At 37.6% G+C, this 11,804-nt stretch overlaps 1 protein-coding gene and 3 gene segments (V, D, J or C); 1 reads left to right on the top strand and 3 right to left on the bottom strand.

Annotated features, from left to right (window-relative positions):
* The window catches only part of LOC119504145, a 116,148-nt gene that overhangs the window by 37,399 nt on the left and 66,945 nt on the right, over positions 1 to 11,804 (top strand).
* On the bottom strand, positions 1,576 to 2,182 carry LOC119504178. The segment is given in 1 exon segment: positions 1,576 to 2,182. A coding segment is annotated over 1 exon segment (387 nt).
* LOC119504151 (immunoglobulin lambda-1 light chain-like) overlaps positions 7,055 to 11,804 on the bottom strand; it is an 88,525-nt gene continuing 83,775 nt past the window's right edge. The window contains exons 1-2 of one of the 2 annotated variants that reach the window (XR_005210523.1): positions 8,457 to 8,499; positions 7,510 to 7,648 (exon numbers count right to left, since the gene is read on the bottom strand). Coding sequence is in view for 1 of the 2 variants with exons in the window: in XM_037796246.1 (XP_037652174.1) it covers positions 7,326 to 7,648 (323 nt within the window). In the remaining variant the exon portion in view is untranslated. Of the gene's footprint in view, positions 7,649 to 8,456; positions 8,500 to 11,804 lie in introns of those variants that run through there. The other variant, XM_037796246.1, reaches the window with a different exon arrangement.
* Positions 10,986 to 11,561, bottom strand: LOC119504175. The segment is given in 1 exon segment: positions 10,986 to 11,561. A coding segment is annotated over 1 exon segment (387 nt).

The following is an 11,804-nucleotide window of genomic DNA, read 5'->3' as shown; positions in this document are numbered from 1 at the left end:
ATTTGTTTTTGTCTGCAGGATGCAGCGGTCAGGTGACTGTGACTCAGCCTCCAGTAGTGACATCTACTCCAGGATCCACCGTCTCTCTCACCTGTAAGACCAGCCAAGCTGTTTACAGTGACAGTAGTTATGGTCATTATATGTTCTGGTATCAACAGAAATCTGGACAGCCTCCAAAGCTTCTAATAAAATTTGCGAGCACACGAGAATCAGGAACAGCAGCTCGGTTTAGTGGCAGTGGAAGCAGCTCTGACTTCACTTTGACCATCAGTGGAGTTCTGACTGAAGACGCAGCAGTTTATTACTGTCAGAGTTACCACAGCGGTGGTGTGTTCACACAGTGATTTGTAGTCGTACAAAAACCTCCCTCAGTCCGACTGCAGAGACACTGAGCTGTTACAGCAGGAACCGACTGCAGCTGCTGAAGAGGAAGAGACTCTGACACAGACCACTGAACACAGAGCTGACAGGAACCTCACCAAGCACACACTACACATTTACACTAATAACTTCATTAAAAAGATTATTAAAAATCTAATGACACATCATGTTCTGTTCACATTTACTCTCAGCTAAAGAGACAAATGTTGCCTGATCACATATTTGAGGCATGATTTCTTCCTCCCTAAAAGTAAAGTTCCCATTATTCTCCAAGTTTTTTTTTTAATAAAAAAAAGATGTATTATTTACTTTTCTTTATTATAATGTAAAATCACTCTTTATACCAATTTAAAAAGGAGAAATATTAATATTTACATGATGAATCCAAAGCAAGTGTGCTATTAGTATACTTAATTTAAACTTAAAACAAAAGAGTATATTTTAATTTACTATTTATGTACTTATCAGAGATATACTTAAGTATACTTAGCTTATACAGACAATTGCAGAAAAGTATAATATACTTGAGTTATACTTGAAGTTAATCTTTTGATCGAGATATACTTAAGAAAAGTATAATTAAGTGTTCTTGCCTTATACGCCTACAGAAAGGTATACTTGGCTTGTAGTTGTACTAACTTTTTGATAGAGTAGCCTATTAAAGTGTGTGAGAGTTTGTAAAATAATGTTTTGATATGAATTTACTTCAATTCATCAAGAATTTTCTACGTTGTTGGATTCTTCGTTCACCGTGGAGACATGTGAGAAAAATGTATGTCTTTTTTTATCATCACAAAACATCAAGTCAAATAGCAAAAGGAGAAAGTCTCTTTATGTAATACATAAATCATTGGCTAAGTACTATAAGTTAAAGTATACAAAGTGTACTTTCATAAACTAAAAAGTGGGCAACAAGTATATAACTATTAAACTAAGAGTATACCTATTCACTTGTAGTATACTTGAACTTTACGTAACTTCATAAAATAAACTCTAAGTATACTACTTTGTCGTGAGGGTTTTCATTTTCCACAGAGAGGAGAATCTGTTGAAGTTATAAAACCAGTTAATTTCTTTCTACTCTTCATAAAATAAAAGAGCAAACACTTCATGAAGTTATGTATCAGTGAAATCTTTATTAACAACAACATCAGTGATCAACATGACAGTTATTAAGCTCACTCACATGAAGCTGCTGAGCGACACACATTCCTCTCTAAGTTGTTGTTGTCCAACACTTTACAGCAGTGTTGTTCTCTGTCACACAAAGCTTCAGTTTCCTCTACAAGCATTCAAACTGCTATTGATCAGAGCTGCTCCCCCCCACACAGAGCTCCTGTCCTGGGCTTCAGCCGGCCCCTCTAGCCCTTACACTGGCTCCTGTGGAGGGACTGGGTCTGGCTGTGGCCCTGATGGAGGACCCTGCAGGAGTACAGCTCTCCTTCCATCCAGCGCTCCTGGCTCAGGCTCAGGGTGCTGCTGCTGCTGTAGCGGCCGCTCTTCTCCTCCTCTGAGCTGCTCAGGACCCCCTCCGTCACCTCCGTACCGTCCACCTGCCAGCTCACCACGGCTCCCTGAGGAGAGTAGCCGGTCAGCAGGCAGGCCAGCGTGGCCGAGCCCCCAGAGAGCTGCTCAGAGGAGGGGGGAAGCAGAGAGACTGAGGGCCTGACCATGGTGCCAGCTGGAGGGGAGAGCAGAGACACACAAGGAGCAGATGAACTTCCACTGTAGGACAGACAGCTGGACATGAGACAGTTATGATACCTGACAGAGGTTAACACTACTGTGGATCAGCTGTATGCATGATACTGTGATCAGACAGAGGAGAGGAGCTGACACATAGCAGAAAATGAGGAGTTAACATATAAAACACAATAGTAAAACTTTGTTGTTTATTTAAAGTAATGAATCTTCTACTGTGGAACTCTTTATAAATATCTAATAATTAATATGCAACATGACTTATCTGTGATTTTAAATGGGAACATTGTATTAATGATCATTAAATTAAATGTTTCAATCTTCTTTATAATGTGTGACAGTAAATGATTCATTGCTGCGATGCAAATGTAACATCTGTATTCAGTTATAGACTTTATCATCTGTCTGTTTCACTTCCTTTTCACCACTTTAAACTAACGAACTGTGAAGTCAAACTACAGCGATACTAAATGAACATATGAACTCTTAAATTTGTTTTAACTGCATTTGCAACAGTTTTTATACCTAACAATCATTTAAATGTTACAGTAAAACATAAAACATAAATAACTTGAAATTAAATTTTGCTGTTATTTTCTGAACATTAAAATGTTCCTGCAGAACAAGTTTACAACCAAACTTTATTAAACAAATATATTATTGGAAAAAAAAGCGAAAATTATTATGCATATATTTCACCATAACATTTTCTTTAATACTAAAAGAATATTAATATAAATGTTTTCCTAAACTTCAATATCAGCCAAGTTAAATAGACAGCAAAAATAATATCCACATGTAAATTATCCAAAAATAATTTCTTGTTTCATCAAATTCGGATGCAAAAGTTAGTATTAAAAGAATATTTCATGTTGTATAAATTATAAATCTCTGGTACTTACAGTTAATGATGAGTTTGGTTCCTCCACCAAAAGTGTACCACAGTGATACAAACTCATTAAGTGGCCGTACAAAAACCTCCTGCACTGTGAACAAGCATCTATCCACTGAAAATACTCTCTGCTTTCTCAATTAACACAGAAACATTTATACTTTATTGAATCCATACATATTAAATTAATGATATCAACTGAAATTATTGTATAAATGAAGATTATTTCTTTAATTTTGCTTTACTTTTCTACACCAGACAGAGAAACGATCACAGTCTCCTTGTAACAAAGTCATTTTTTTCACAGTTTTATATCAGTTGCTACATGGTTAAATGAACATGATGCTTTTTAATAATAATAATAACTTATAAACTCATATTAAGCAGATCTGAAATATGTTATTTATCTCCAGTAAACCCTGTCAGTAGATTAAAGGCAGACAAACAGACATATCATACCAACCACAGTGGACACAAACTCATCCTTAAATCCTCAACTGCACTTCTAATATAAATATGTTTCTTCTATTATCCATTCAGATGATAGATGGTGTAAATCCAAACAGTATTCCTCCTGATTTAGTGTCCCACGTTGCCTTCAGTGTGTTGAGAGCAGAGAAATGATTTCCATAGAGAGGAGGCTTTGCATCGTCAGCTGATCCTCCAGTGAACTGAGAAGGTTTATAGTCCTGTGAGTTCAACACTGCAGGACTCAGATGTGTCAGTCAACACAGCAGAAAGCACAACCAGCATGACTCTCATCACCATCCTCATCTGGACGCTGGCCTGCTGCTGTTTTACAGGTTCATTCACTCAGCAACATTTCAGACATGATGTGCTGCCTTTTCTCTCATTTATTTCTGCTGATAAATGAATGATTTGTTTTTGTCTGCAGGATGCAGCGGTCAGGTGACTGTGACTCAGCCTCCAGTAGTGACATCTACTCCAGGATCTACCATCTCTCTCACCTGTAAGACCAACCCTGCTGTTCCAACTTGTAGTAGTAATGCTGATTGTATGAGCTGGTATCAACAGAAATCTGGAGAGAGTCCAAAGCTCCTAATAAGATATGCGAGCACACGTGAATCAGGAACAGCAGCTCGGTTTAGTGGCAGTGGAAGCAGCTCTGACTTCACTTTGACCATCAGTGGAGTTCAGACTGAAGACGCAGCAGTTTACTACTGTCAGAGTGCCCATGTCATAAACAGTGCTTGGGTGTTCACACAGTGATTTAGAGCCGTACAAAAACTTCCTTCAGTTTGACTGATGTAAAACCGGCCTGCTGCAGGTGCAGAGGGTTGGTGAAGAGACTGTGATGAGGAGAACTGGTCCAGTGAACACAACACAAGAGTCATCAAGCAGAACCACAATGAATCTAAATAAAACTGGAACAAACTCACAGACGCTCTTCCATATACAGTTTAAACTTATAATCTTGTCATTCAGTCTCTTTATGAGTAAACTGGGGAGGTTAAACTCTTGTTGGACTTTAGCCACTGATATCAAAACATGTTGAAAAGTGTTTCTACCAACAGCTGCACAAAACAATCTAATATAACAGAAAATTCCAATTTACTATTTTTCTTTTTAAAAATCCAAAATATTTCATTTTCTAAACAGAGCCTTTCATTTCAAAATATCACTAAGTATCAAAAAAATACAACCACTAACAAAGTACTATTTATGTAAACCTGATATACTAAAAGGTATAGTATATGATGTTTGATACAGAGATGACCAAGACTGTATTTTTCATAATAAATATATAATAAAGGAAATACAAAGACAGTGACTAATCCACAGTTTTATTTAATGATGGTTTAATGTTCATGCCACATTTCTGATGAATGAACAGTTCATGTTGGAGTGAAACTAAACTAAAATTCAGTTTACTTTGAAAAGTATCGAACATAACATGCAGAAGATCCATATAAGAAAGCTGAATTGAAAATGATTGTACAAAGAAGATTAATTATTTAATTTTTCTTTACTTTTCTACACCAGACAGAGAAACGATCACAGTCTCCTTGTAACAAAGTCATTTTTTCACAGTTTTATATCAGTTGCTACATGGTTAAATGAACATGATGCTTTTTAATAATAATAATAACTCATAAACTGATATTAAGCAGATCTGAAATATGTTATTTATCTCCAGTAAACCCTGTCAGTAGATTAAAGGCAGACAAACAGACATATCATACCAACCACAGTGGACACAAACTCATCCTTAAATCCTCAACTGCACTTCTAATATAAATATGTTTCTTCTATTATCTATTCAGATGATAGATGGTGTAAATCCAAGCAGTAATCCTCCTGATTTAGTGTCCCACGTTGCCTTCAGTGTGTTGAGAGCAGAGAAATGATTTCCATAGAGAGGAGGCTTTGCATCGTCAGCTGATCCTCCAGTGAACTGAGAAGGTTTATAGTCCTGTGAGTTCAACACTGCAGGACTCAGATGTGTCAGTCAACACAGCAGAAAGCACAACCAGCATGACTCTCATCACCATCCTCATCTGGACGCTGGCCTGCTGCTGTTTTACAGGTTCATTCACTCAGCAACATTTCAGACATGATGTGCTGCCTTTTCTCTCATTTATTTCTGCTGATAAATGAATGATTTGTTTTTGTCTGCAGGATGCAGCGGTCAGGTGACTGTGACTCAGCCTCCAGTAGTGACATCTACTCCAGGATCCACCGTCTCTCTCACCTGTAAGACCAGCCAAGCTGTTTACAGAAACAGTAATGGTGATTTTATGAACTGGTATCAACAGAAATCTGGACAGCCTCCAAAGCTCCTAATAAAATATGCGAGCACACGTGTATCAGGAACAGCAGCTCGGTTTAGTGGCAGTGGAAGCAGCTCTGACTTCACTTTCACCATCAGTGGAGTTCAGACTGAAGACGCAGCAGTTTATTACTGTCAGAGTGCCCATATCATAAACAGTGCTTGGGTGTTCACACAGTGATTTAGAGCCGTACAAAAACCTCCTTCAGTTTGACTGAAGTGAAACCGGCCTGCTGCAGGTGCAGAGGGTTGGTGAAGAGACTGTGATGAGGAGAACTGGTCCAGTGAACACAACACAAGAGTCATCAAGCAGAACCACAATGAATCTAAATAAAACTGCAACAAACTCACAGACGCTCTTCCATAAACAGTTTAAACTTATAATCTTGTCATTCAGTCTCTTTATGAGTAAACTGGGGAGGTTAAACTCTTGTTGGACTTTAGCCACTGATATCAAAACATGTTGAAAAGTGTTTCTACCAACAGCTGCACAAATCAATATAATGTAACAAGAGTTGAAACAGAATCAAGATTATCTAATTAAAACAATTCAACCATCTCCTGTACTATCAGGTGTAGTATCCAGTACAAAAAAGAAGTTTATTCATTATTAATTTGTGCTATTAGCATACTTCTTTCAAACTTAAAATAAGAGAATATGCTTTCAGTTTACTTTTTATGTACTTATCAGAGATATACTTAACAAAATTATACTTGAGTATACTTGGCTTATACTGCCAAGTATACAGAAATGTCTCAGTATATTTGGCAAGTTTAGAGAAAAGTCCAAGTATACTGAAACGTTTACAGAAAAGTATATTTGGCTAAGTACTATAAGTTCACTTAAAGACAACTTACAAGTATACTAAAAACTATTTAAACTAGTAGTTTACTGAGAGTATACTTTAAAGTGTACTTTCAAAACTAAAAAGTGGGCTACAAGTATATAACTAGTTCACAGTACAAGCTCACTTGTAGTATAGTTCATATTATAGTTGCAGTACAAAATACAACTTGGATCTAAACTACTTAAAAGTATACTTTTATAAACTTAAAAGTGGACCAATTTAGTCCCAAGAAGTATTGAAGTATTACTAGTACCTTGATATTAGTATACTTATTACACAAAGTATACTTGGGATTATACTTGAACTATACTTAAGTTAACTTCATAAAATAAACTTGGAAGTATACTTCTTTTTTGTAAGGGATATCAGGTTTAATACTGAGATGATCAAGAAGGTATTTTTCATAATGAATATGTTATAGAATAAATACAAAGACACTCATTTATTATAATCCACAGTTTTATTTAATGATGGTTTAATGTTCATGCCACATTTCTGATGAATGAATAGTTTCTCTTTGAGTGAAAATCATTTAATGAACATAAAGAAGAACATGCAGAAGATGAGTATTAGAAAGCAACATGCAGAGTAAAACACCGAGTAGAGAGCTGTGAAACATGCAGAAACATGTGAACAGAGGAGATCTGGAGCTTCATCCAGATCTCTGTCAAAGAAGCGGCATCATTTGCAGACAGGAAGTGTTGCTGAAGCTCTACTCTGAGCAGCGGTCAGGCTCCAGGCTTTGAGTGACAGGCCTCTGTCCACTCAGACTGGCCTCACAGCTCACTGAGCCCGCCTTCCTCCACTGGTCTGCAAGGAGGCTCAGGGTGCTGCTCCAGCTGTAGTGGCCGTCCCTCCCCAGGACCTCCAGGCTGTGTGACGCCCCTGAGGAGCTGCTGCTGCACCCCACCTTCCAGCCCAGCGTCCAGGCTGAGGGGAAGCCCCCGCTGGCCAGACACACCAGTGTGGCACTGCCCTGCTTCAGCTCCTCTCTGGAGGGGGGGAGGACGGTCAGGGTGGGCTGCACCACACCCACTGGAGGAGAGAGAGGGGGAGGAGAGGGGGGGAGAAAAGACAAAGCAATGAGAGTGAAGGCTTGGTAATAAAGAAACATCACATCCTGCTCATTTATTATATTTGATCAAATAAAACAGAATAACTTGAGCTGCTGCTGCTGCACTCATAAATCACTCAGTATCTCACCATCAGCCTCATGATTCAAGTGTGAATGCAACTAAAAAGGTTCATCGATGAAGATTATTGATGACATCTTCGTATGTGTTTCATAACGTGTGACAGTGAATAACTCGTCCCTGAGATGATTTTCTTCTGTTTAAACTGACAGTTAAATACAGTTAAAACCTTTGTCATCTGTCTCTTTCACTTCCTGTTCACTACATGTAAAATTAATGAACCGTGAACACAAAGATGAGCTGCATTTACCTATAAAATCACATTTATGTTCAACAGGAATCTACATCACATTTTAATTCAATATATTGTTTTTTATATTTACAAAATAAACGAATCAAAGAATTTAACAAATACATTTTGTGTAAAGTTTGATTAAATTTATCTTTTAAATGTTTTTAAAGCCAATATTACATACATCTTATTAAAAAAAGAATATAAGAAAGAAATAATAATTATTAATCTTATTATTTACATTACTGAATGAATATTGATATTGGTAACTATTCTTCACACATTAAGAGATTAGCTTGATAAAATAACATAAATTATCAACAACAAAAAAACTGAACTTGATCAAATAATAATTTAATATTTGATAAAAAATAATATTTGCTATATGTTGTATAAATTATAAATCTCTGGTACTTACAGTTAATGATGAGTTTGGTTCCTCCACCAAAAGTCCACCACAGTGATACAAACTCATTAAGTGGCCGTACAAAAACCTCCTGCACTGTGAACAAGCATCTATCCACTGAAAATACTCTCTGCTTTCTCAATTAACACAGAAACATTTATAATTTATTGAATCCATACATATTAAATTAATGATATCAATTGAAATTATAATATAAATAAAGATTATTTATTTAATTTTTCTTTACTTTTCTACACCAGACAGAGAAACGATCACAGTCTCCTTGTAACAAAGTCATTTTTTCACAGTTTTATATCAGTTGCTACATGGTTAAATGAACATGATGCTTTTTAATAATAATAATAACTTATAAACTCATATTAAGCAGATCTGAAATATGATATTTATCTCCAGTAAACCCTGTCAGTAGATTAAAGGCAGACAAACAGACATATCATACCAACCACAGTGGACACAAACTCATCCTTAAATCCTCAACTGCACTTCTAATAAAAATATGTTTCTTCTATTATCCATTCAGATGATAGATGGTGTAAATCCAAGCAGTATTCCTCCTGATTTAGTGTCCCACGTTGCCTTCAGTGTGTTGAGAGCAGAGAAATGATTTCCATAGAGAGGAGGCTTTGCATCGTCAGCTGATCCTCCAGTGAACTGAGAAGGTTTATAGTCCTGTGAGTTCAACACTGCAGGACTCAGATGTGTCAGTCAACACAGCAGAAAGCACAACCAGCATGACTCTCATCACCATCCTCATCTGGACGCTGGCCTGCTGCTGTTTTACAGGTTCATTCACTCAGCAACATTTCAGACATGATGTGCTGCCTTTTCTCTCATTTATTTCTGCTGATCAATGAATGATTTGTTTTTGTCTGCAGGATGCAGCGGTCAGGTGACTGTGACTCAGCCTCCAGTAGTGACATCTACTCCAGGATCCACCGTCTCTCTCACCTGTAAGACCAGCCAAGCTGTTTACAGCCACAGTAGTCTTGGTGATTGTATGAGCTGGTATCAACAGAAATCTGGACAGCCTCCAAAGCTCCTAATAAAATATGTGAGCACACGTGTATCAGGAACAGCAGCTCGGTTTAGTGGCAGAGGAAGAAGCTCCGACTTCACTTTGACCATCAGTGGAGTTCAGACTGAAGACGCAGCAGTTTATTACTGTCAGAGTTACCACAGCGGTGGTGTGTTCACACAGTGATTTGTAGTCGTACAAAAACCTCCCTCAGTCCGACTGCAGAGACACTGAGCTGTTACAGCAGGAACCGACTGCAGCTGCTGAAGAGGAAGAGACTCTGACACAGACCACTGAACACAGAGCTGACAGGAACCTCACCAAGCACACACTACACATTCACACTAATAACTTCATTAAAAACATTATTAAAATATCTAATAACACATCATCTGTCCTGTTCACATTTACTCTCAGCCAAAGAGACAAATGTTGCCTGATCACATATTTGAGTCATGATTTCTTCCTCCCTAAAAGTAAAGTTCACATTATTCTCCAAGTTGTTTTTTTTAATAAAAAAAATATGTATTATTTACTTTTCTTTACTATAATGTAATATCACTATTTATACCAATTTACAAATGAGAAATTTTGATGTTTACATGATGAATCCAAAGCAAGTGTGCTATTTGTACACTTATTTTAAACTTGAGAGAGAGAGTATATACTTTCAGTTTAATTTATATGTACTTATCAGAGATATAATTAAGTATACTTAGCTTATACAGACAATTACAGAAAAGCGTAGCATACTTGGATTATACGTTTACTTAATCTTTTGATCAAGATATACTTAAGAAAAGTATAATTAAGTATTCTTACCTTATAGGCCTACAGAAAGGTATACTTGACTTGTAGTTGTACTAACTTTTTGATAGAGTAGCCTATTAAAGTGTGTGAGAGTTTGTTAATGAATGTTTTGATATGAATTTACATCAATTCAACAAGAATTTTTTACGTTTTTGGTTTCTTGTTCACCATGGAGACATGTGAGAAAAATGTATGTCTTTTTTTATCATCACAAAACATCAAGTCAAACAGCAAAAGGAGCAAGTCTCTTTATGTAATACATAAATCATTAGCTAAGTACCATAAGTTAAAGTATACAACGTGTACTTTCATAAACTAAAAAGTGGGCTACACTATTAAACTAAGAGTATACCTATTCACTTGTAGTATACTTGAACTTTACTTAACTTCATAAAATAAACTTTAAGTATACTACTTTGTCGTGAGGGTTTTCATTTTCCACAGAGAGGAGAATCAGTTGAAGTTATAAAACCAGTTAATTTCTTTCTACTCTTCATAAAATAAAAGAGCAAACACTTCATGAAGTTATGTATCAGTGAAATCTTTATTAGCAACAACATCAGTGATCAACATGACAGTTATTAAGCTCACTCACATGAAGCTGCTGAGCGACACACATTCCTCTCTAAGTTGTTGTTGTCCAACACTTTACAGCAGTGTTGTTCTCTGTCACACAAAGCTTCAGTTTCCTCTACAAGCATTCAAACTGCTATTGATCAGAGCTGCTCCCCCCCCCACACAGAGCTCCTGTCCTGGGCTTCAGCCGGCCCCTCTAGCCCTTACACTGGCTCCTGTGGAGGGACTGGGTCTGGCTGTGGCCCTGATGGAGGACCCTGCAGGAGTACAGCTCTCCTTCCATCCAGCGCTCCTGGCTCAGGCTCAGGGTGCTGCTGCTGCTGTAGCGGCCGCTCTTCTCCTCCTCTGAGCTGCTCAGGACCCCCTCCGTCACCTCCGTACCGTCCACCTGCCAGCTCACCACGGCTCCCTGAGGAGAGTAGCCGGTCAGCAGGCAGGCCAGCGTGGCCGAGCCCCCAGAGAGCTGCTCAGAGGAGGGGGGAAGCAGAGAGACTGAGGGCCTGACCATGGTGCCAGCTGGAGGGGAGAGCAGAGACACACAAGGAGCAGATGAACTTCCACTGTAGGACAGACAGCTGGACATGAGACAGTTATGATACCTGACAGAGGTTAACACTACTGTGGATCAGCTGTGTGCATGATACTGTGATCAGACAGAGGAGAGGAGCTGACACATGGCAGGAAATGAGGGGTTAACAAATAAAACACAATAGTAAAACTTTGTTTTTTATTTAAAGTAATGAATCTTCTACTGTGGAACTCTTCATAAATATCTAATAATTAATATGCAACATGATTTATCTGTGATTTTAAATGGGAACATTGTATTAATGATTATTAAATTAAATCTTTCTATCTTCTTTATAATGTGTGACAGTAAATGATTCATCGCTGTGATGCAAATGTAACATCTGTATTCAGTTATAGACTTTATCATC

The sequence above is a fragment of the Sebastes umbrosus genome, chromosome 16 (genome assembly GCF_015220745.1).
Source record: "Sebastes umbrosus isolate fSebUmb1 chromosome 16, fSebUmb1.pri, whole genome shotgun sequence".
Classification (NCBI taxonomy): domain Eukaryota; kingdom Metazoa; phylum Chordata; class Actinopteri; order Perciformes; family Sebastidae; genus Sebastes; species Sebastes umbrosus.
This window is presented reverse-complemented; position numbering and strand designations above follow the sequence as displayed.